General features: G+C 45.1%; 1 protein-coding gene across 1 annotated transcript in view; it reads right to left on the minus strand.

The window, feature by feature from the left end:
- Positions 1-26590, minus strand: part of LOC142784774 (glutamate receptor ionotropic, kainate 2-like) — a 117987-nt gene that overhangs the window by 46338 nt on the left and 45059 nt on the right. The window contains exons 3-5 of the mRNA XM_075883273.1: positions 21939-22202; positions 20718-20773; positions 8759-8860 (exon numbers count right to left, since the gene is read on the minus strand). Of these exons, the coding sequence (XP_075739388.1) occupies positions 8759-8860; positions 20718-20773; positions 21939-22202 (422 nt within the window). The remainder of the gene's footprint in view (positions 1-8758; positions 8861-20717; positions 20774-21938; positions 22203-26590) is intronic.

Raw genomic sequence — 26590 nt, forward strand, 5'->3', positions numbered from 1 at the left:
GTGTTAAGCGTGCCTGCCACATGTGTACGCCTATGCATGCATGCGTTTACGGTCGCGTGTGTGTGTGGCCGTATGTGTGTATACGTGTATGTGTGTGCGCCTGTAAATAAGCATGTGTGTGTATCAGCCCGTACGCCCTCGAATTTCGTGTGTGTGTGTGTGCAGGGGGGGGGGGCACTGCTTCCTAGTGTTTAGGGTTCCACACCTGATCAGACTGGGAGTCTATATAGGAGGTGGCTTAAGGAATACCGGTGGTCAACGTACTGTACACGGACTATTCAGTACATGGAAAACAGCTGCACATTCTCGTACCTCATCGTTGCTTATACGAACTTGCTGTGGTAGCCTATTAGGTCCGCTGAGGCGCTTCTACGCTCGAAAACGTGAATTATGACCAATTTACACGGAAACCTGTCACTGCACTTAAGCACAACCATCGTTTATATTAACAACGTTTAACAAAAACGTGCCCTGCCTTTGCTACAGGTGCTTAGCTAGCTCATTGGGCAACCAAATGGAATTATGTGCTGATGATGTGGTCAAAAAAGTTTGTTATATCAACCTCGGCACGTTTCGTGGTGCGTGACAAGCCTTCTAAACATCCGCGACTATGGAATAATTTGTTCCAGCTTCGGCTACGCATTCAGTGTTTGCGGCACCATACGCGGAATTGCCAGACACGGACAATGAGAAAAGAAATTCCTCTGAAAAAAAGGTGTAGCGATGCTCTCTCGCTAATGCCACCGAGGACGAAATAATTATTGTTTCTGGCCATTCCAGGGTGCACTTTGTTTTCTGCAAGTTTTGCTTCACTATTTTTCGCCCACTGCAGTCGCATTCCGTCAAAATACTCAAAGAACCCAAGGCTGGTAAATAACCTGCGCCGCTGTGCGGCTGGGTGAAAGCAGAGTTGCCATTTCGGAGTCATTCCTGAGACGCAATGCGATTGCCTTCCGCGTCGAACCGCCGCCCGCCGTATGCGCCATAGCTTTTGCCTTTCGGCGCCGTCTTGGCGGGTTTCCCGCTCACCCGAGCCAGCATTGCCCCCCACCCAACAACGGTGGTTTAGATAAGCGAATAGTTGCGTCATCGAATACCTGCGTCGACAGCTGTGGCGCAGCCGCCAGTGCCTCCTCCTCCTCTTTCTCAACGTTGCTCTTTGTGTCTCATTGGTCTTTCAAATGCGTTGCGTTGGTCTCGGGTCTTGGTCGCTGTGTGAGTTCTAGCGAACAGGCGCTTCTTCAATGGTGCTCACCCATGACAACGTGTTCGAAGTGACGCTTGAATAAAGAAATATTCATGGAGTGGCGGACACGGACAACGCGGGCCTGTTAACGGTGAGTGTACTGTTTTCGTAGGTTGTAATCATACAGCGCTAGCTGGGCGCCTGCAGCAGCTCTGCTGAAGTAGGCTGCCAGCCATTTACAACAGCATGCGTTCGCGGGCCTGTTGCAGATGCCCGATTAAACGTGTGACTTAACGAGTTCACACTGCTATGCGCGATGTTGTGTAAGTGCCTGCATCACTCATACAGTGAGTGATGTGATCACTTAACAAGGGCGCGATTCGTTGCTGATCGCACATTGTCTCTACACTGCTCAAAGTGCACATATTGCTTCAAGATGCGCTTTAGACTACATCGTAATAACGTTTCTATTAATACTCAAATGTGCAACGTGCTTCTATAGGTGTAAGCGTAAAAAAGAAAGAAAAAGAAAAATTTAAGTACAGAGACGCACTGTACGAAATGGCTTTTTTTTTGCTTAAAGACGGTATAGTTTGAGGTGAATATATGCCGCGATGCTCGCAGCACGTGCGCGTTGGTCTTTTAAAATATTTAGGACACTTGTCACTGTCACACAAGTCCCGTTTATTAGGGAGGCGATCACCGGGCTAATTCCAAGAGCCGAAGTATCGGCCCCCCGAACCACACCACGAAAGCGTGGACAATTTAGAAGTGGTCCTTTTTGGCGCGCCAGCGGACGCCGGCTGTGGCCAAAAGAACATGTCAGAGCCGAGAGTTGATAAACAAACAAATTATATTCTCAATAATGGCCGATCGAAAACAATACACAAAAATGCACACTCCACAATAGTTGCATACAATATGTCACCAATCAAACCAATCAATCAACGTACTACACAATACAATCAGCCACACTTGAAACAACGGACACGGACAACAATACGCACTACAATGCAGTCGCATGCATTGAACAACCAAGACACTTAAAGACTAAATAGATAGAAAACCTATTCAGTCCAAAGTTCTTGGAACCAAAGTCTAGATGATACTCTTCCGAGAATCACTCACTCAAAGTCCAGCGTTGTTGTCGATCCGCAGCCCTCGAAGTTTCTCTTCCAGGAAACCTCCCGTCTTCAATTGGCCACTCTTCCAACTTCAACTTCTTCGCCGGAACACGTCGGCTTCACACACGCGGCTGTTGCCCCGCGTCTTCGCTCGATAGCGGTAAACACACACTCTTGCCGGTAGCTCGAGTCGTCACCCCTCAGGTGGAAATCCTCTTCATCTCCGGCCTCGTCCCTACGGACCAAAAACTTCGCCGACTACACGGCGGAATCCCTACGCGCTCTGGCGCTCACTTCCGTCTCCTCCTGATCTCTCATCTCGGCTGCTCGGTTAAATACCTTGCGCGCGACATTCCAGACGGTTCTCCTCATTTCGTCGGCGCGATACGCAGCGAAAGCTGGGGAGAGGTGCGAGACGGTTCGACTGCCCTCCCCGGAGGATGATTCAACTCGGTCTGACCCCGCCCCGTTCGTTCTAGAAAAATCGCAGGCTTGCTGGGCCGCCGATGCGGGGTGAGGAGGTTCGTCTGCGACGCCACGCTTCCGTGGGGAGAGCGCGCGCCCGGGTAGCCTCGGACGTTTGCTTTTCTTTTTTTTTTCTTTTGACCTCGCGGCGTTTCTCCCGCCCGTTGTCGCAAGAATTTGGCGGCGCGCTCTTTTTTTAGCGCTCGTTCTGTGACAGTCACCAGCAACAGGGAAAGATCTAGTAGACTTCGAAAGGCGCGTTGTTGTGGCCATCGCCGTGCGTTGTTTTCTCTCGTTTCTGTTTGCTGTTTTCGTGCTTTGCTTTCATCTGCGATAACGTTCGGCGTTATAACCGAATCTAAAGAGTATGCATGACTGTGGGAGCTATATAGCTCTAGCATAAGCCATGGCTGCTGCAACGTAGACGGCGTCCGCACGCGTTGGTGTCGTTCGAGCGCTCCTACTTGCTTGATTGTGTTTTAGTGAGTATTTAGGCACGGGTTACGTTTGTAAATCCCGTGGTCAATAATCGCTAATAGCGTGCCCCTGATTGCCATCAGAGGATGGGCTTGGTTGTCGAAATATGCCAGACGCTTTTTCTGAAAGCAAGCTTTGAAGAATTTAAAAAAAAATACGTTCATACTTGCTAGGCAGTGCCTATTGCAGGCCCGCAACTCTTTGAAAACTGGACGAGCTATCACACCTTTTATCAAATTACTATGAATTAAGATGATTGAATTATAGATGATGAATTTCTGTGCTAGACTAGATGAACAAAATACATGTTCGCAGCCCTGTGTCTAGAAAGCTGGCAAATAGGAAGCACAGCGTCAAATTCGGATTAGATGCCACGGACGGAGCTTCTTGTGAGGGTAGAAAGAACGAGAAAATTGTTCATTTTTGATGCCCTTATAGAAGCAGTCCGAATGGCACTGATTGCTGAATCGTGACAATTCCTCAAATTGTTAGAGCCGTGATTAAAGCCAGTAAATATTTTACCTTTTTTGCAGACATCTTCGCTAGTGCCACGACCAAGATCATATGTTGTCATGTAAAAGAGAAAGCAGAGATGCCTTCACTGTTTGTACATGAAGAGGTAAGTTTCTTGTGCGTTTTGATTAACGCTACATGTTCTGAACGTTGTACTTTGAGAACTGTTTTTCACACTGGCTCACTACCCTATAAGGAATTTGATTCATAGCTGAGTTCAGGCTTTCGTAAGTGCCATTTTTGAGCTGTAGTCTTACACTTCACCTCAAATCGGGAATTTGCTGTATGCTGGAAAACTATCTTATTTTTATCATACGAAATTATTGGAATATATGGGTTGTATGCTTCGAGTTCAGTGTAATGTCAATTACACGCCATTTCATAGGATACACACTACATATTCTTTATATATGGTGCTGCCAGAACAGCACGAACATCATTTTATGAGAAGTCATATTTGCTGTTATTACAGGACGAGAGGGTGCCGCTGACGTCCTGCGTAGTATACCCGGCCCCAGCCTAGAGCAAGCCTAATTTCTGAACCTCGACGTGGATGACCGAAAATTCTTCCGTGTCAGTAATGACGAAGAAGGAGTGACAGCACTGATGAGTTGATTTTTTTTTATTTTCAACATTGTCCACGGCCGCAAGGCCTTTAACAACCACCGTGATAGAGCGGCTTTTTTTCGGCGTGAGTTTGGGGTTTATCGAAGAAGTTGTTTAGGCAGTACGACGCTGAAAATTTTAGTGTCACAATGCCTGAACAACTTTTTCTAGTGGTCATGGTAGATGAACAAATATTGTTATTTGTGTAAGTTATTTTGCTTAAATATAACTGGACCGTTCCATGCCAAACGTCCCAGCCACTTTGGCGACCATCTGAAATGTATTTGAAAAAAAAAAATGTGCTGACTTACTGCATTGAAAACAGTGAACTGCTAGAATATTTCAGCGAGAAAAAAGTTTTGTTCATGTGGCTGGCTTATAACTTCCTGGCATAATGCCGTCTGTGTGCTGTTTGCGGAAAATTTCGTTTTAAAACTACCGATTATTTTTTCTAATGCAAATTCGGTCTACCTGTTAAATAAATGAGCTTCTGTATGGTATTTGAAGTTCAATATATATAGTGCAATTTTTTTGCCACATTTGCTTCCGAGAATAAAGCGAAAATGTGTTATGTTTGCATTTTTATTGCAACATTGCACTTTGTATAAATATCTGAGCAGTGAGTACTTACTCCACAGAAAGTATTTGAGAAAAAAATATCTTGAGACCTCTCGAGCTGCTGAAATATACGAGAAAATATCATGAATTTCACAGAATCGTGATTTTTATCCATATTGAGATGCAATTTGCCCCATGTTGTGATACAATGAAAACTCATCATTATACCTGAACTGTAATAAAATGAAATTCTTTCTATAATAAAAATCTTATCGCAAAAAGTACAGGAAAGAGCGCTGTCAACAGAATTTTATTGAAGGTGCTACGAGCGTTTTTATACTGAGCACAAGAACAGGGCTCATCTGCAACAACACATCTGTGACCATGACAAAATAATTTTAACCGAAAAAAGAATACTCTTTTTCGGGAAAGAAAAATGAAGGTGTACGGATGCATTGATTCTTGGCCTTCCTGATAACAAGTTCTTGAATCTCTCATTTTTTCTGCTTGCTTTTTTTCAAAAACCGTGTTTTATGAAACCTAGGACTGCACTTACATTCTTTACGGTGTCTGGCCATGACACTACTATAGCCCTTCTTAACATTTAAAGCATGCTGCCTTGCTCGATCATTGAAGCATTGCCCAGTTTGTCCTATGTTTACTTTTCAACGTGTTAGCGGTATCTCATACAGATTAGATTGGCATTCAGTAAACCTATTCTAGTGACGAATGGTGCAAGATTGACTATTCCTGTTGCTGTAAGTACATGCACTGTTGAAAGCTTGCAAGGGGTGGAAAACAAAAATGTCATATCTGCTGGCTCTTTTCCTAAATTGTGAGACACCTTATGTACGTAGTACTGTGTAACATGCAAAGGTCATAGGTCATTCTCTTTTTCTTTTGGTCCTGTTTCCGTTAACTTTACTTTCCGCAGGAGGGTTTCGCAAACGAGTGTGATGATGCTGTTGGGGTATTGGCAGGTGCTATCAGCCCAAAAGTGCTAAGAATGTTCTGCCTTTTGATAGTGGGCATTCAAAATTAGTAAAAAGAGTAATTGGTACCACATGTATTCAGGCCACCCTCCAGAAGTCATGTTAGCACAAGGGTGAGGTCACGCTTAAAAACCAGATTAAAAGACTAAAAGATGCTGGATATCCCAACAGAATCATCACACCCGTTTGTGAGACCCTCCTGCAGAAAGTAAAGTTAAAAAAGACAGGACCAGCAAAAACAATGACCAAAACCTTTGCATGTTATACCACATCACGTGTCTCACAATTAAAAATAGCCAGCAGATACGATATTAACGTGTTGTTTTCCACCCCTTGCAAGCTTTCAAAATTGTGTGTACTAAACAGCAACAGAAATAGTCAATCTTGCACCATTCGTCACGAGGATAGGTTTACTTAATGCCAATTTAACGTTTGTAGAAGTATTTTTTATCAGGTAAACCAATGATCAGTGCATCACTACACGTTCGCGTATCCTTTAGGAGAGGGAGTATTCTTTTCTCAGTTAAGATTATTTTGTAGTGGTCACACGTGCCGTCGCGCATGAGCACGGTTCTTATCCTCCATATAAAAGCGTTCGTAGCACATTCATTAAATTCAGTTGACAGTCGGTGCTCTTTCCTGTCCTTTCTGTCTCTTCCTGAAGTTGTCGCGCTGTGACTAGCACACAACCTTGACGAACCAATTCGCGCAAATTAAACTCTTGTTACGTAACACGTAGACTGAGTTTCGTATAGAAAGAAGGAGCGGTGCTTTTAAAATAAAATTTTTCACATACAACACCTAGAAGGCATTCCAGGAAATTCAGAAGGCAGCCACGTGACGAATTATTTTTCCTCTCCTAAATATTCCAGAAGTTCACTATTTTCAATGCAGCACGAGTTTTTCAGATACATTTGAGATGGTTGCCAAAATGGCTTGGACATTTGGCATAAAATGACACAGTTGTGTCATTAGCCGTAATTATGCATTACCTCTTTTGTTTTTTGGTGTGTCCTGACTCAGTTTTGTGTTTGTTTTTAGCTAATTCTGTTTCCGATCATTGTATTAGTTTTCCAAGTATTCGCTAAAGTTATATGTGCGAAAACCCATATATGTTTGCCTGTACATCATTTTTTAGAACCAATTGTTATACATCCAGGAATACAAAGCTTAAACCACCGTGAATGTGTACATTTGAAAGCACTATCTGTATATATTTTTGTGTGCAGCACTTTTTGGGAACAATTGTGTACCTGAAGGCGTATATAGTGAAATCATGGTGATTGTATATATTTGAAAGAATTAAAAGTATATATTTGGCTGTATTTCATTCCTAATAACCGATTGTGTACAAGAGGGAGTATTAAACTGGAAACCACTGGGATTGTAGATACTTGAAAGAATTATAGGGATACATTAGCGGGTATTTCATTTGTAGTCTCTATGTACTTGAAGCAGTATACTAAACTGAAACCGGTGTAATTGTATGTTTCAAAAAATTGTCAATAAAGTGAAACTGAAAAATTATAATAAACATTTGAGGTGTTGCGTGTGTAGTGTACATATACGTCAACATGCTACACATCTGGTGAAAAAGTTGTGTGGCAGAAGAAAAGTTTATATGTTTTATTAGCCTAATAAATAAATGCAATATGCAAGGGCAGCAAGGCTTCGTTTTCTGTAACGCGCATTATGAATATACTGTGAAGTGTATATAGATCCAGCAGAAGTTCATACACTATTGTACGTGTTTATATTTTTGCCCACACGCAATGAATGGAGCTCGACAGGTGGCGCACCATTGATAATCAGGACCACTTTCTTCAAGTAATGTGTAATTAGTGCATGCTGATATCTATTAGTGCACTCTAAAAGAATACTGGCACCCCTGCCATGGGCACTCAACACCCTTGTGCACCCTTCTCGCACCCTCCTCAGAGGGTGCTAATAAGTGAAGGACATCGAAGGCACCCTTCCTTAAGGATGTTTTTGTAACACCCTATAGTTTTTTTACATATACACCCTATTCTAAGGGTGCATGGAAAAGGTTTTGGAAGGTGCTGAATTAACACCCTTGGGGTGTCGTTTATGGGACAAGCTTAATCACACCCTTCTGGATGTAAAAATTTTTACTGTGTATAGAATGCAAATAATTATTTTTACAAGCGAGCTATGCATAATTTAAGACATGCAAATTTCACTTCTCCTTCATGACACAATTTCCGACTAAGATTCAGAGCATCGCTTAGCAGAATCTGCCAAGGAGTGAAGTTTCTTTGGCACCAATATCTACCTCGATGTGGAAAGGGAAATCTATTCTTACGGGAGTACCGAACACCATTTTATTTTCTACTGATGGAGACACAGCGTCCTCGCTATAAGAGATGGTGGTTTATGCTCCTAATATATACGAGCGGTTTCAATGATGATGTTATGGGTGATAAATATCACAATTTCACAATATGCCTTCTTGCGACGTATTGTAGTTTAGGTATGACGTATTCTTTTCATTGACTGTTATGAATGTTCAACAGAGAAATAGAACCCTTACTGAAGTAACTACTTAATGCAAGTCACTTGAATGATGCGCTGTTTTTCCTTGAATGTAGTAACAAGATATAGAGATTATTTTAGACACCTAAAAAGACGAAAATGCTATATATATTCAATATTATCAAGCCTGCTTGTAAAGCAGCCTGAATCCTTTAACTGTGACGGCAAAGTCTGCAAACAGTGGTGATGAAAATAGACTGCTTGAGAACCCCTATTTGCGTTCGAAAAACCCGACGAGTCAAGAAGAGTGGATATAAGCCAGTTTTTGTGTACTTCTCACGTACAGCTCCAATATGCTGTTCCCAGACCTCTCTCTTCAGGAGCATGAAGCCCGTCAACTTTATCCCAGACTTCTGCAAGGCTGTCAGGTCGACAATGTGGAGGTCCTGCACCATACAGATACTTGGTTTAAATAACAAAACCTTGGAACCTAGGTTCAATAAAATAGCAACAATTTTGTGCAGTTTACACTTCTATAAATTGTATCTTCTGACTTAAGTATACTGTTAGAGCTTATTAACATTTAAGGCTCAATGCGCGCTAACTTCTGAACATTTTATTCCTATATCACTGACAATGAGCGACAATGTATCTCCCTTGTATTTATCTGCGAAAGCTCGAATATATCAGTCAGGCGGTGATTGCTGTCACGCAGTGTAGAGTTGTGTAATAGGAATGCTCATTCGGACATTTTAGTTTGAAATGTAGTAATGTAGAAGAAATTTTCCATATCGAAAAAAAACCAAACGAGAAACTGTGGTTTAATAAATCTATATCTTGACACAACAGCACGACAAATTAATAATCGGGAAGGTCAATTGGTCATCCACATTTGTAGACAGAAAAGCTAAATGAACCGAAAATTACATCTCGAGGGAGAAAAAGTGAGACAGAGCCACGGAGAGGTCTGCTTTTGCGAACTCGCATCTTTGTTGTTTTTATTTATCGTAGGAACACACTGCAGCTTTTAGGTATCAATGCTAGTGTACACTAAAATTACCCTTGGATAGAATCCACAAATCGGATGTGCGGCATTTATTCAGTAATGTATGTAAAGGCACACTCTTCTAGAGAACACTTTCCCCAGAAGAGTATGTCTACAGAACACTTTCTCTCGGCATCACGCGGGAAAGGTCCGTTCTTTAAGACCAGGGCGGGGGGTTGGACGAGCAAGTCCGTAGAATTAAACTTTGTAATCGAGAATTTTACTGTATCTGCTGTATTAGTTTCTTGTAAACAGAACACCGAAAAAAGCACGACAGATAGGACAACATTGTCATTTAAAAAACTCGTTCACGACGCTTACCAGAGAGGTGACAATGAAGTTGTGATACTCATTCACGATTCCAACTTTTTGTGCCTGTAAAAAGATTTTTACATTATGTGGACGCGACGTGTGTTTCATAGAATAAGGGCTTTTTTCTAGAACACACGAAAATGTATCAGCACATCCGGAATTTCTGACAAAACAATCGTTAAAATCTACGCGCATGAATATCTCAAATCAAACAGGCATGACGCTCTCGAAAACTGCTGAAATACCGACAGGATTGAGTGAAACTTATTATTCTAATCTCTATTTTTTTTGAACACCCAATACAAACCAAACAACCCAACGTAATTGAGTACGTACCAATTTACTTTTCGCTTAATTAGGGTGATATACGAACGAAGTTCAGTGTTCAAAGGCTTGCTTACTTTTCTCATGTGGACGGTAGTTTAAATACAGTGACTGAAAAGTAGTTCACCAGATTAAGGTAAAGCTAAAATATTAAAGTCAAAGACCCAATGGCCCAGAAAATGACAGTAAAAAACGTAAGCAGACACGTACACAGTACTCATATAAAAATAAAAAAATTTCCCGCACATGTCTCAACAAATCGCCCAGCTTGTGATTCGCCACGTCGAGCACGATGTTGCTTTTACCGTTCTTTGCGATCTCCCGCAGAACGATCCCAGAGTTCATCTTCTCCGGAAGTAACCGAAGCGACACTGGAATCGGGATACTGCCAGGCTGAGTCAAGTGTAAGAGGCTGCGCAGCCGCAGCAACGCTGCGAATTCAATAAAGGAAATTAAAAAGTGCCATCGCTGCAGTGATTGCACCAGCCTTTCATAAATGTTGCAAAAATATGAACAAGCCTGCATTTCAAGAAAGATAGGGCATCAGTGCTTTCAAAATTGTACTTTCGGTACACCCAGTTGGTATTATTACAGAGCCCCAGAAATGTTGATTTAAGGTTTAAAATATTTCCGGCAAGCTGGGAGCAGCAGACTGAGCGAACGATGAATGAACACTGCTTGAATACAAAAGAATACCCGCGGTATAGGTAAAAAAGCGTAGCCTGGGTGCATCATTTTTCGTTTAATCGCTAAATCGCACCAGGTCTTGTGATGCGCTGATAAGGTGAACATTGTGAAGTGTGAAGTAGTGTTGCGAGTCTTAGGGAAAAGAGCAACGGTAAACAGCATTCCGGTTGACTGTATTTTGCGATAGGCCTCCGCAAAATTCATGCTGTTCGTTCGTGCGCAAATGAAAACAAAAATATTACTTGTTGGGAGTTAACGTGCCAAAACAACCGTGTGATTATGAAAGACGTCGTAGTGGAAGGCTCCGGAAATTTAGACCGCCTGTGTTTTTTTAACTTTTAACGATTTTAATGGGTTTTAAAATTACTCTAGGAGTGTCATCGTCTCACACAAATATCAATTATTATGTGGGTATTGGCTATTGCTAATGCTTCATAAGTATTCCAGTATAATCTTTTTTTAAGAATGGGAGCGACCGACGTCCCTAAAACCAGAAGTGATAACGCACAGCAAAGCTACAAACAAAATAACCAATTTATTTCGATACGCAAGGATTCACAATTTTTTTTAAACTAACACACTGAAAAGTTTGTTCTTGATATGTTTTCTCTTTTATTTTTCTGTTTGGGAGTTGGTGGGAATAGCCTCGTTTAAGTATTTCGCTGTAGAGTTTCGGCTTGGTTTTCAGAAGTGTTCTGTACGTTTTATATGAAATACAAAATGACGTTCCTCTTCTGAGAGGACAAATAATATCATATCACCGAGAACATGCGCGGAGGAGCGCTAAACATTTATTGAGCAATAACGGTATGACGTGGCTAAATTCTTGAAAACAAAAAAGACTTATTTGCTAATCTCGACTAAAGTTAGTAAAGTGCTGAAAACAATTATGAGTATTTGGCTCCCGCAGGGGCTCACTAAACGGTGCATAGAACTTCAAGCTAGGCCACAAAAATTTTCCGGGGGTGCGCTATCTTCGAAGCTTGCGTGCAGGCAATATTTTTGTCTTGGCTGGGCTAGTGCATAATCAGGGCCTGGACAACAGCCTGTCCTACAATATCATGCAATAAATATTGTGCGTTGTAATTTTTCTTTACATATTTCTCTATGTAATCTAGCATTATCCTTATATCCCGCGTCTTCACTCCACCGTCAGCGAAAGCGCACCTAATACATCATAGCAGAGGGTGAGCTCACGAACACGTGTACAAAAGCAGAAAGTTGTGCAACTAGAAACTCTGTTAGTGTTTGTTTTATGTCCTTTGTCTGTCCGTGTTTCCACGCATATTTTCTTTTGTGATGAATATTTAACAAACAGGTTAACTTTCTGCATTACTTAGGCTCAGCTCTAATCCGGCCGTGTGCCCGCCGTCTTGCATCTTAAATAAAGGTGGACAAACTCTCTTTCTAGTGAATGCGCGACGGAGCTATGCTTACATTAACCACTTACAACATCGCTTGGGGCTTAAACGCTATATGCACAGGGGATTTACCAAACGTGCAATTCTAGTATTGCTTGCATGCTTCATGGCAGCGAGGTCCACAATAAACAGTAAGGTTTACGGGCCTTTCGGTGTGGCATGGAGACGCTGCTGGGTTATGGAGGACATTTCCACAACTCCTACTTTAGCGTAGAGCGAGTGCCCGTTTGTTATGGTTTCCGCGTATACGTAAATAGATAACGTGCAATGGTCGTTTCACAGACAGACAAACAAGAAATTGTGTGCGTCGCAGAAAATGTAGTTCTTCCATGGCTTAGACAATGCTGCTCATAGCAGTTTGCGCTAGACTGAAGGCTGAGATATTTTCGTTTTCACAAATTAAGAAAACAGCACCTGCTGATCTTCATGGTTGCCTCTGTAAATATATTTGTTGAGTAGCGGGCATGCTTGAGGCTTGCAAGCATCGCACCGATGCATCTTACAGCCTTCGTTTGCGAGGCAAGCAAGACCTGAACTCCTAGCAATACATGATCACAAGCGCTATGAGAGTTTGCGTAGAAGTGTGGATGTGTTCGTAAAACACCGGAAGGAACGCAATGCAAGATAAGATCAGGACAAAGAGAGGTGACACCCTCAGTGCAGTGTGGCATCGTTGTGTCTCCACGTTTTCTATACGCTGTGTTCCCTCCGGTGATTTAGCAGAGCATTGTGTTAGACAAAATGAAGCTTTTCTGATTGATGTACTTAGGCAAAATAAAAAAAATAAAAAATATTGAAAAAAGAGTATTTTGTCACACTGTCTCCTATTTGCATCTATGTTTTTGTAAACATTGCACCATATATATACCTGCTAGATATACTATGTCCCTTACTTTGTTACACTGTTTAGCATAGACACCGAAAATTAAGGCACAGGCTCTCCAACAGCCAGGCAAGAAAGCTTCAAGTTAAACAACAGATAATTTTCTTTGTACAATGTCCTATACTATCACTTTACATCCATTGATAGTATGCAAAGCTACACGTTATTAAGTCTAGCGAAAACGTGCCACTTAGAGCTATAAAAAGCCAGGGTGCTTTTACGCCCAAAACCAACCTACGTATATGAGGGACTTTGTAGTGGAGGGCTCTGAAAATTCCGACCACCTGGTGTTTTAAAACGTGCACTGACGTTGCACCGTACACGGGCCTCAACCGTTTCACCAGCTTCGAAATGTGGCCACCGTGGCCGCGATCGAACACGCAACCTTCGGGTCAGCAGCTGAGCACCGTAACCGTGGCGAACGTGCCACCTGAAGCTCGAGTTCAAGACTTCACGATAGAGCGATAATGCAAAGTGAAATAATTATTTGAAAAATATTACTATATTGCAGTTGACTATCTGGTTCAACATAGAATTGTCACCTGAAAAGGTCTTGAGGGTACGGCGCCCGGCGTCTCACACAAAGTTCGGGGGTTCAAATCCAGCCGCGGTGGCCACTTTCCATTGGCGACAACACGCAACATTCCCGCGCACTTAAGTTAGGGTGCACGTCCAAAAACTTCATGTGGTCAGTATCTCGGGAGCCCACCACGTTATTTATACCATCGCGTTTTGTGGAGCACATAGCGTTTTCTTCATAGAAGCGCCAACAGTTGTTAATATTACACGACTTGCCAGCAAAGTACCATCTACCCGCTATATCATTTTGTAGTGCATTCAAGATATACCTACTCAGTGGTTACCTTCGGATTAAACGTGGGATTCGTAGACCTAATGGGAAATCTAATTAGGGTTTTCTTTCAGGGACGAAGCTCTTCTTGCTCGGCGCAAGTCACTCGGCGCGCCGTGTTCACTTGTTGTCAACTTGAGCGTTTTGGGCATGCTTTCTTTCAAACAAACGGTAGCCCAATGAGTTCTCAACTCTACGCAGCTGCTCATTAAGTACACCTTGGAAGCGAAGACAGTAGCGCGGAGAGCTCGAAACGCGGCTGCATGTGCTACCGCCGCCAATTTTCCGCGGTATAGAGCTCGCCAGAGCGAAGATAGATGCCAGCGTCGGCAGCACTCCTGAGCAGGCACCATTATCGCACCGCATGCGATGGGAGCGTCGACAGCTCCAGCAGCTGAAGATAAGCGGAAATTCAAACACAGTTCATTCGTGTTCATCGGAGACTCCAACGTGAACATCAATGCGGGTAACGGCTGCAGGATAGTTCCGCACACAATGCCCGGTTACGTTCTCTGGTGCAGCTCGTATGACCACGAGCGCCCCACCATCTTCAGGGGTATCTGTATGTAAATGGCCTTCTTTAACTTTCAACTACTACATTTCAACAAAGATCCTCTCGCCACGTACTTTATCAACTACAAAATTTTCATCTTTAAAGAAGAACGTTATCCCACAGCTTTGGAATCAGTAACGTCATCCTTCTCTATAACTTCACTGATACGTAAATAATGAAATTTTGTGTGTATATAAGTGTATTTATTTGTACCCATATGTAAATTATAATTATCGCGTGTAAAAGTGTAAATAGAAGCATCTCTATAACAACGAGTCGTGTCTTTATATAATATGTGGACGATTGTGGGTGGTTTTGTCGATAAGCCCCCCTCATCATCATTCCCTTCACGTAGATAGCGACATTTTTTCTTTATTTCTGCAGGCATAAACACTCACTGACTAAAGCATGTGTGCATCATACAAAGCGAACATAAAAATTCCCGACCTATCAAGGTGCGAAGCAGTGAGGGAACAAAATGACAACTTGGACTACATAGTACTGGTGTGCGTGCGTGCGTCCGCATGTTTGTGTGTGCAGAACTTTTCAGAAAGGCTGATAAGTTTGCGCACTCTCTCAGCCAGCAACTAGATAACGAACTGCATAGAAGCGGTGCGCACCCACTTACTCAATAAAATCCGGCCCCACTGTGTCATTGGTGTAGAGAGAGAGAGAGGAAACTTTATTAGAACTTGGCCGGCAGCTTGGTCTTGGTGGCCTCAGATGGCGGCGCTGAGTCCCTGAACTCGGGCGGCATCTTCGGCCTGCCGGACAGCCCAGAGCTGGTCGTTGAGCTCCGAGCTTCTGAGCGCCGCCTCCCAGCGGCGGCGTCTCCGACGGAGAAGGTCCCCCGCGGCTCCCGCAGACGGGACGGCGGCGGGAACGAGTGAGCTCGAGGCTTCCTGTTGCCTGGTATTGGCAGCCGCCGTAGGCGCATCGCGAACGGCGGCTGTTTCTCGACCATTGTTACCGGCGCATTCCCAGAGCATGTGGCGCAGCGTTGCTCTGTGCCCGCATGCTTTACATAGATCGGTAATGTGTAAGTGCGGGTAGCAGTGGCGTAAGACGACCGGGCTGGGGTAAGAGTGGGTTTGTAGTAAGCGATAGCTTACGGCATCGTGTCTGTTTAATTTGTCATGCGGTGGCGGGAACTTTCGCCTTTCCAGTCTGTAGTGTTGCGTAATATCTCGGAACGTGATGAGACGATCACCCCACGACCATTGTGGTCTGTGTTGTCGCTGCGTGTCTGTCAAAGTGTCTCGATCCGGCAGATCAGAAGCCCCGTTCTCGGGAGCGGAGGCGGCGGCCACGGAATGTGCCGCGGCTCGGCGAGTGAGACCTCGAGCCGCGGCGTGGGCCGCCTCGTTGCCCAGAAGCGGGACATCGGTGTGTGCCGGGGTCCAAAGGAGGAAGACTGTTAAATTTTGTTGTGGCGATCGCGACGCTGAGTCACCATCACCGCACATCTTAAGGATGCGGGCCGCTTCCCGCGAGACGCGGCCGCGCGCGAAGCCGCGGATTGCTGCCTGCGAGTCGCTGATTACGATCGTAGCGTTCGGCACCGTGGCGATTGCTAGGGCTATCGCGGCTTCCTCGGCCGCCTCCGTATGTCCCGTGGTCACCGTGGCGCTCGCGAAGCATTTGCCCACACGGTCAACGACCGCAGCGGCGTGTGCGTGTCTCTCGTCCACATATCTCGCGGCATCTACGTACACAACTTCATCGCTAGTGCCGTACTTCTTTTGAAGGTCACTAGCTCGCTGGTTACGGCGCCCGACGTGGTGCGTCGGGTGCATATTCTTAGGAAGCGGCGGAACAATTAGGCGGTCGCGAACCGAGGCAGGAACATCCGCTTTTTCTCCCTGCTGAGTGTGGTACCGGATGCCAAGTGACTCGAGGATGTGTCGACCCGTCTTAGACCCCGACAAGCGTTCGTTTTGCGAAACGACATGGGCCTCAATTAACTCGTCGAGTGAGTTGTGCAGTCCAAGTTCTAGTAACTTTTCAGTGCTCGCATTCAGTGGAACTCCAATTGCTCTCTTGAAAGCCTTTCGTATAATACATTCGATCTTGTTTTTTTCTGAGCCTAGCAATTTGAGGTAGGGGGCAACGTATGTTATACAGCTTATTGCGTACGCCTGCACTAGACGGATCGCGCAGTGTTCGCGCATACCAGTACGTCTGTTCGTGATACGACGTAGAAGTCGGATCGTGTCGTCTACCGAACGACGTAGTCTTCGCACCGTCTCACCATTATGGCCGTTTGCCTGCAGGTGTAACCCCAGAATTCTAATTTTGCCTACGTGTGGAATGGGAGTGAATTGGTGTAAGTTTTTTTTTTCTAATTTCGCGCGAAGTGGTTACGGACACCGGTGGCGCACATCAACTGCACGTGACTCGAGTTGTGATCTCATAACAGCTTTTGCTGTGAAAAAAACATGGGTGATCCCTCTTTTTAAGAATCGGTATAACGCGAAAGTGAAACGTGTCCCGGCAGAGGTAGTTCAGAGTTCATAGTGAATTGAATGGTACAGTGGAATGCATATGGAATGAATGCTCCAGTTTTGAATGAATGCTTAAGAAAGAAATAGCAGTGTCAAGTGAGGAACGGCAAGCAGCTCGAAACATGCAGTCTGGACCTCAAGCAGAAAGCATGGGTGAAATGAGCATACAGAGGTGTGTTTAGAAAAAGTTGTTGACGACTTGGAGTACGATGTACTCTACTATGGGAGAACATAAAGCCGTCCCGTTGTGCTAGACGTCTTCCGGTTTAATTACGTCTAAAAATGTATACAGAGGATGAGCGCAGAATCACGACTGTCATAGCTCGACACTTAAATTCCGCTGCTCAAACAGAAAGAAATAGGCACAAATTGACCGCACACGTATACACAGAATGAGCGTGAACTGCCACAATGTTTACTTTGTGTGAGCAGCACGCTCTTTTCGTAAACGTGGCTGCGGCAGCGCGTGAAGTCATGTTTGTGCGCTCTTTAACTACCGTAACTTCAAAGCAAACTTGTGGTGGGAGCACAAGAGGTGAAGAACCCAAAATAAGTGCGTGCTTGAGTGAGCCACCCAATTTTTTGGAGCCACCACGCACGCCACGTGGAGGCAAATGCACAGTAACCCGTAATATGGCGCGGCACGAACAGCTTGAGGACGCGCGCCCATCGTGTCATCTCGGTAGTGATGACGAAAATGCGCTGAAGTTGCTGAGCTCTGAGGAACGCCAGCGGCACATCGTGTATATAAATGGTTAACCGTATACAATCTGCTGTTTGGCCTAGTGTTCAGCGTGGCGTGCTAAGAGCTTGAGGTGGCTGGTTCAACGCTCTCCAGTAACTCGTCATTTTTATCATATGATAGTACTTATTTATATTTTACCGCGTCATACTTGTGACGGAAAAAAAAACGAAAGTAATGTACAACAACCTCGGAAAGGAGCAGCGCTTCGAGATAGGTAATAGTGCACTTGAAGTTGTAAAAGATTATGTCTACTTAGGGCAGGTAATAACCGCAGAGCCGAATCACGAGATTGAAGTAACTAGAAGAAGAAGAATGGGGTGGAGCACATTTGGCAAGCACTTTCAAATTATTACAGGTAGATTGCCACTATTTCTCAAGAGGAAGGTATATAACAGCTGTATCTTGCCGGTACTTAGCTACGGAGCAGAAACCTGGAGATTTACAAAGAGGGTTCAGCTTAAATTGAAGACGACGCAGCGAGCAATGGAAAGAAAGATAGTAGGTGTAACCTTAAGAGAAAAGATGAGAGCAGAGTGGATTAGGGGACAAATGGGGGTTAAGGATATCATAGTTGAAATAAAGAAGAGGAAATGGACATGGGCCGGGCATGTAGCGCGTATACAGGATTAGCGCTGGTCATTAAGGGTAACTAACTGGATTCCCAGAGAAGGGAAGCGGATTAGGGGGAGACAGAAGGTTAGGTGGGCAGATGAGATTAAGAAGTTTGCGGGTATAAATTGGCAGCAGCAAGCACAGAACCGGGTTAACTGGCGGAACATGGGAGAGGCCTTTGTCCTGCAGTGGACGTAGTCAGGCGGATGATAATGATAATGATGATGATGATGACTTTTGACGGAAATTCGTCATCGGGGCCACGGTGGACCCTGGCAAAAAAATTGCCCGCAGCTTCCCTCGGGGGAACACTGAGGAGGATGCGGAGCATATCATTGGTTAACGGGGTGTTAAAGTGCGACTTACTTGGGTCGATGGCTAAATTGGTTAACGTGGTTGTGAAATGGGGTGTTAAATTGCGACTTACTTGGGTCGATGGCTAAATTGGTTAACGTGGTTGTAGGAGGGGGTGTTAAATGAGTGAACACGTACACACGTATGCGAAAGGGCGGCGCTGGTCGAAGGGACGTCGATCATTGTGTTTGTGGATTCGTTGGCATTCATTTCACGGCGACTTCGGACGTCGACGCGCCGTACAAACCAACGGACGAGCGGCGGCTGCGCGAGCGAGCGCCGACCTTGAGTATATATACAGCGTGACGGCGCATGCGCTGTCAGCTGTCGAATGTTCTCGAAGGAGAAGCGCGCGCGCGGCACAGATGGCGATGGCGCGACGGCGCATGCGCTGTCAGCTGTCGAATGTTCTCGAAGGAGAAGCGCGCGTGGCACAGATGGTGGGCGACGGCGCGACGGCGCATGCGCGCGCGTCAGCTGTCGAATGTTCGAGAAGCGGTGCGGACGGCGCGGACGGCGCACTACAAGGCGCGAGTATAAGATGCTTCCGCATCTAAAACAAATTTGTGTTAAAAAAGATATCCGTGAAGCTTCTCGAACTCCCGCGCTAAGCGGCGCCGGGCCTGGCATGGCCCGGCGCCGGCGCGGCGGAACTGCAGTGCTGGATAACGCCAGCGGCGATGCGCTCACGGATACTTCGTAACTTGCATGGCAAAGATATTTCGTTCCGTTGTCTTGTGACCAGCGTTTCAGAGTTGCTCAGTGGTGCCACATGTGTGTGTGTGTGTTGCGTTGGCAGCCAGCGTTCACAACGCTACAGTAGTGTCATGTGGGTGTGTTATGTTGGCCGCTAGACTGTGTTCACCACGCTGCAGTACGTGAACGGTGCTTGGTGACGGCGACAGAAGCCCGTTTCTTTCGTGATGTTTGTCAGGCCTCGAGCGGACCTGCCACCGCGAATACACAAAGCAAGATGATGCGCACGCTGCCTGCTCAGAAGTGCTCGGAACCCGAGCGGTAAGTAATGCGCCTGCTTTCCTTGTCCACGTCCGTATTGTAACTCGGGTGCTTGCAGGTATTGTTCTGCACTGTGTGTTGACGGAAAGGAACATTAAAAAGCAAAAAAGAAAGAAAAAGACATCACGCGCACGTAGCAACACTGGGCGGGGCATCATGCGCGTGTGAAGACTACTGCGATGGCAGTACATAATGCTTCATACGGCCACCTATTTCACAAGCATGCGTGCTTTGTCGAAGATATTTTGTGCGATATGATTCCTTTCAGCAAACCACAACTTAAGCGAAGTTGTTTGTAGAAGTACTCAAGTGAAATACCTACTTTGTTGCGTCGTCCTTCGGTCACAAGGCCTCTACGCCGATCTTTTTTTATTTCACTCTCTTTCCATACTTTAGTTGGTTGTTTGCATCCTGTGTTGAGTTGGGCTCGATATTACCGTGTTGCATGACCATGAGTCCGCGTTTCCCAGCGCTTACAGTTGATACAGAAGTGAGCTATTCTGGAAGTTTTTGTTCCACCACTCAATCATTTGTATAAACAATTATTTGTATAATAAAATCACCTTCCATAAAAGAATGATGAACAGTGTAGGCTATTTATCACACCTTGTTGTTTTACCGCGCGTTAGGACTTGGTGAAGAACATCAACTACTTGACGTGCACTACAGTGCCTAGAATACAATGTACTCGTGGCTACGTTATCGCGCACACGCATCCCGTTCATTGTATACTTATTCCGACAATGAACCATTGCGTGCAACGGCTTACGCACCTTTCGAGTTTCAATTCGCTGCTGCTGCTCAAAAGTAATGATTGATTTGTGGGGTTTAACGTCCCAAAACCACTATATGATTATGAGAGACGCCGTAGTGAAGGGTTCCAGAAATTTAGACCACCTGGGGTTCTTTAACGTGCACCCAAATCTGACCACACGGGCCTACAACATTTCCGCCTCCTTTGGAAATGCAGCCGCCGCAGTCAAGATTAGAACCCACGCCCTGCTGGTCAGCAGGCGAGTACCTTAGCCACTTGACCACCACGGTGGGGCCTGCTGCTCAAAAGTAATCACATGTATAAAAAGCAAAGCAAATGCAAGCTCGTGGCACTTGTAACGGGTGGATGGTCTGCACTGGGAAGTCAGCACTGGGTGACCGTGAAGTTGAACAAGTTACCAGTGCTTATTCTGTTTACGTGCTACGCGCCCCGCTCATGTTCATTTCTTTTCCTTGATTTCAGCTACATATATGATATCCATAACCTCGGTTTGTTATTTGGCTTAAAATCCCGGCTAAGCGCGGCCACGTCTATTTCGAAAGCCATTTAGAATAGGGCCGCTTCCTCTGGACAGCGAACTGACTTGAAACAGCCATAATTTGGCTAGCTTTTCTGCTTGCTGGCGTGTATTCTAGCTATCATATTGACCCCCTTCGGTGATCCATGGGCTAAGAAAATCGGCTGCAAATCTTCACGGAATCGAATCCCAGCTGCCGCAGCCGCATTTTCTATCGAGGCGAAAATGCTTTAGGCCCAAGTTCTTGAATTTTGGTGCACATTAGAAACCCCTGGTGGTCTGAATTTCAGGAGTCTTCCACTATGCGGCGTCTCACATAAAGACATGATGGTATTGGGACGGTAGACCTCAACAATTATTATGTTACCAGGATTTGACTAAGAGTGTACTTGACTTCTCAAATGTTCTGCGCAAGAAAAATTTTTTTTCTTTTGGAACTCGCTGTGTAAGCGACATGTTTCAATCCTTCGTTCTATTCAATAGCAACAGGGAGTGCAAATGAGCCTTCATAGATAATCAATTCAGCTGCTCAGACGGAGTGAAATACCCATTTTTCTGACTGGCAGTGTCTCGTCGCACATGTGACAGTCAGTTATCCGGTTACATAGGGGCCATATGAGGTGAATGAATGAGCGAGCCGATGAATACTGTGAAATGCAGAACTGAATTTTGGTGATGTGAGACCGATGAACTATATTCAATAAAATCAAGTACCCAGGTTGCAAGCGTACATTAGCCTGTTTCATTTAAAAGAATAATGCCCTTTACTGCAAGCATCGTAAATTAGGCATATATGGCAGTAGACTTGTTCACGGTGATCTAAAAGTATTGCGAAATTTTGAGATTTCGCGGGAACTCATGGGCAGACTACCAATGAGTATTGGACAACAAAAAGACAAGAAAAATTATGCGATGCGGCGCTCACCTTCTGGCTTTTCGTAGACAATCGTGAAACTCTTCCAACGTTGAGCTTTCACCAAATCTTGGAGTGCCTTGTCCAACTCGCAGTGAGGAGGTGCCACGCCAACAGACACCGACGCCGCGTTGACGCCGGCATTGGGCTGAAATTCCTGAGACAAGAAGATGTGTGGCACATGCTGTCCAGCCCAAGCGCTGCCGACCAGCGACGCCGCTTCTGGTTTCCGTGGTCCCAGCACTGCTACAACACCTTTCTCCAGGAGTCTGCACACTGCCCCGAGACAACGAGATAAACATAATCGGCAGCATGCAATTGTTGTATGAGACATTCCTAAACTCAGGTTAACATGTCGTACACTGAACTATGGAGATGTTGAAGAGAGTAGTCTTACGTGATTGTACCCCTAACCACACCTAGCTGGCATTAGACGGCTCAATTTGATTAGGCTCCAAAAGAATGCCAGTTTAGCTGGCATTCACTTAAAGCGCAGTCTTGAAGAAATTGCCTCATCGCGAGTTATTCGCCATTAGGGGGCGCGCCAAAGCTATTCTACATCAAATTTAGCACTAGTACCAACAAAACCACGCTCATTTTTACCAAATATAGCGTCACATCCTCTATAGTCATGGTTACAACGGAAGGGTTCACTCTTCAAACATATGGTGCTAAGCTTCATTAGCAGCTCACGAGTCGCCATTTGTATGGTCTTCTTTGGAAGCTGCTCTATCAGTAACATTTACCTTCTATTTTTCTGTGTATTTCAATGAGTGAAAAATAGAAACATGGCAATGTTTGTGATTCATTCGAACGCAAGAACGAAAGAATAACGACAATGTACGTACTGTGTCTGTGTTACAGAAATCACTATATTAACTGGCACAATATGAGTGAACTTTGTTTCTAATCAAAACGTAAAATGCTCAGAAAAAAACAGTTTTTCCCAATAAAATTTTGACCACACTGTGACAGAATTTCATATATTTGAACCAGAAGCCAGAAATAATCTTTCAAAGTATAAAATATACCTTAATACGGGGGGCTGCAAGATGCGCAACTTGTATCTGCTTCAAATCATTTTGCCTCGGCGAGTTGCTACAAGATCTGGGAAGTTCATCAGAACGATAGACGGTGCAGAAAAACAAGAGCAACAGGACTTGTTGCAGTAGTTCTTTCATCCCATCGTTTGTTCTGGTGAACATCGCAGAAGCGCAGTTCTAGTAAAAATAGCCATCTAAACAAAATATCTCAGCACCGTCACGAATAGCGTGGCCATAATAAAGCTGCTTTATGATGTCCCAGTAAACACTGTCGTAAATGTTTAGAAGGTAACTGCGAAAGGCCGGCTATGGCAGCATAGCCGATAATAGGGTTATACGGCCTCCTGTTTCGCAAAACTTACGATGATAAGCTGGGAGAAATTGAAGTCCAGACGCGCTTTCTTGGAGCAGGTCTCAATCACTGGGCCTAGCTCACACGTATCGCATTTGCAAACGCCGACGTCAGCATTGGTCGTTAAAGTGCAATTTACTTCCTTCAGACCTTGCTCTTTTTTATATTCTCTTCAATTTACCCAGTCTGGTGCACACCACGGCACTGCGACCAGCTGTGTACACCGTAGATTGTGCGACGCAAGAGAAGCACTGATTTGCTTTTATAGCGATGGTGGCGCAGATATTACAGGTACTGCAAGAACAGCACATTCATTAAAGCTGATGTAAAGGATTTTCACAAAATGCAGCAATCCACACTTTTTAAAGTGTTTGCCAGGGTCCACCAACACCCCGGTGACATATTTCTGTCACGGAAACTAGGCCAGAAACTAGGCACAATAACCTATGAAAAAAATGGCAGATCCCACGTACAGTGGGAATCGATGATATGTGAAGGACAAATGAGGAAAATTGATATGTCACTTTAAAGTCAGGATAACGTTACGAGGTGGACGTAAATTATTCCATTCATGACCTCAATGCCATGTTCTTTGAACCTGGAATTTTGTTTCGTCGTGCATTCATGTCACGTAATACCAATTTGGCATATGTGAAGCTTGCAAAACGACCACGAGCATGCTAAAAGTGTAGAATGTAGCCATATTTAACATGATACGCATGTCATGATTATTATGTTCGGGCATGTCATTTGTCTTCATCGTCCATGCATTTCACGTACGTATTACTAAACTTAGTACATGTGAAGCTAGCCGAATGGCCACGAGCGCACCATGGGTGTGGTATGTAGTCATGCTCTGTAATGACACGCATGCCTTAATTTCTAAGTTTGCACCGGTCTTACACCTTCGACATCCTTTCACTTCCCGCAATACCAAATTTGGTGTATGTGAAGCCAGCGAAAGGACCGCGAGCGCATCATGAGCGTGGCATGTAGCCATGTTCTTACATGACACGCGTGTTACAATTTCAAGGTGAAGGCGTGTCACTTGTGTTCGCTTGCAGTCATGTCATACTGTGCCAGTTTTGCGATATGTCGTGTGAACGAAAACACAGCAGGGGCAGCAAGACCATGACAAATGTGTCCTGACTTTTATGTTACGACTAGTCACTTATGCACTTTGTATCTTCATGTTATGCCATTTTGGTAGAGATGTGATTATCCAAACGGCCAGGAGAGCTAAACGTCGTAGGCAGCTCGATATATAAATAGATAGATAGATAGATAGATAGATAGATAGATAGATAGATAGATAGATACCACCAAACTCGCCGAAATTCGCTAAGAAATGCTTCGCATATATACAAACTTTTGCCATTGTCAGTCGAACACACGACCTTTCGATCCATGACAATATATGCCCGGAACGCTATCCACTGGAATGCGCTCACAAACTCGTCTTTAGTGTTTCACAGCTTCGTCCCGCAGTGCCCTTGGTCGCGTTCCTCGCCACGGTGGTCTAGTGGCTAAGGAACTCGGCTGCTGACCTGCAGTTTGCGGGATAGAATCGCGGTGGCGGTAGCTGCCATTTTGATGGAAGAGAAAATGTTGCAGGTCATGTGCTCCGATTTGGGTGCATGTTAAAAAAACCCAGGTGGCCAAAATTTCAAAATCGCTTCGCTAGGGTGTCTGCCAAAATAATATGGTGGCTTTGGGACGTTAAACCACGCATATCAATCAAACAAGCATCACCGCTCTTAGTCATGGGGTGTTGTCGCCCTCTAGGAGTGATAACATGAACTAGTTCATCATGGCCGGAGCTTCCTAGCTCATGCAACGCGTCAAATCTATGCGTCCTTCCAACGCCTCCTAGGAAAGCTGTGCGTGGAACGTCACTCTCAGCACTTAATCTTGGAGCCCATGCTTCTTGCCTTGATTGATTGATATGTGGGGTTTAACATCCCAAAACCACCATATGATTATGAGAGACGCCGTAGTGGAGGGCTCCGGAAATTTTGACCACCTAGGGTTTTTTAACGTGCACCCAAATCTGAGCACACGGGCCTACAACATTTCCGCCTCCTTTGGAAATGCAGCCGCCGCAGTCGGGATTTGATCCCGCGACCTGCGCGTCAGCAGCCGAGTACCTTAGCCACTAGACCACAGGGGCGGGGCGCTTCTTGCCTTTTGTTACAACCAGCCGCCTTATGAGAACGCTAGCCTCCGTACCGCTCAGTCACGTGACATTACCGTACCGCTCTGTCACGTGAAACATGGCTGCTCAGAGGCAACTGTGAGAGCAATGCTGTCTTCTCATGGGGCAGCCGTCAGAGACGCTTGCCTTCGTACTCAATGACGAGAGTAGGATCACCATGCGGATCACCATTCGAAGACGCTAACCACTGCGCCACAACGAGAGTAAAACCAGAGAATATACAGCAGCGTGTTCGCGGCTGACATTCCAGCCATCATTTTCTGAAGAGGTGTTGGTTCTTCCCATACGGCACATTTCTAATCGGGCAACTGATGTATTTTCAAATGTCTTAAGGAAGCACGAGGTGGTGACCTTAGACCAATCGTTGACCTCATTTTCACAAAAGTGGTTGAGCATTTTTCTGTATCTTTTTTCACCCAAAAGGCGAAAGAATAATTGTGCGTTGTTGAACAATAAAAAATTGCAGCGTGCGCGTTAACTGAAAGCCGAATTCTCCTGACTCTCATTCCCCATTAGCAGCCATTGGCATGTACATTGAGCACTATCTGACAAGAAAGGGTTGATACGTTACACTCGCTCGGCGTAACCTTCTTGGTTTCAGAAAGGTTTAGCGAGCGTTGGGCCGCAGCGCTATGAGAACAGTGAACTAGTATATACCATGAACTCGAGGTGGATAAAGGTGGGAAGTAGACACCAAGCGCAAGCCGTTATAAAGTGTGCGTGTGCCAACTCTCGTTTAGTCCTTGGAATGTCTGCTGAGTGGCCGTGCTTCTATTTGGAAAATATATCATGAAAAAATGCGAGATGGTGGTACTTGGAGTGTTGACTAGATGGACGAACGGACACACAGAGAGATGCATGGATGGACGCACAGATGGCTGCACGGACGAATTGACACATGGGTGGACGCAGGGGTGAATGCGTGGACGAACGCAGGGATGGTCGCACAGATGGACGTGTAGACGCACGAACAGACACATGCACGGACGGGCGGATGGACGCACAGACGGTCACACAGGCGGACGCATGGACGGACGGAAGCAAGAACGAATGG

Source organism: Rhipicephalus microplus, unplaced genomic scaffold, assembly GCF_043290135.1.
Source record: "Rhipicephalus microplus isolate Deutch F79 unplaced genomic scaffold, USDA_Rmic scaffold_15, whole genome shotgun sequence".
Lineage (NCBI taxonomy): Eukaryota > Metazoa > Arthropoda > Arachnida > Ixodida > Ixodidae > Rhipicephalus > Rhipicephalus microplus.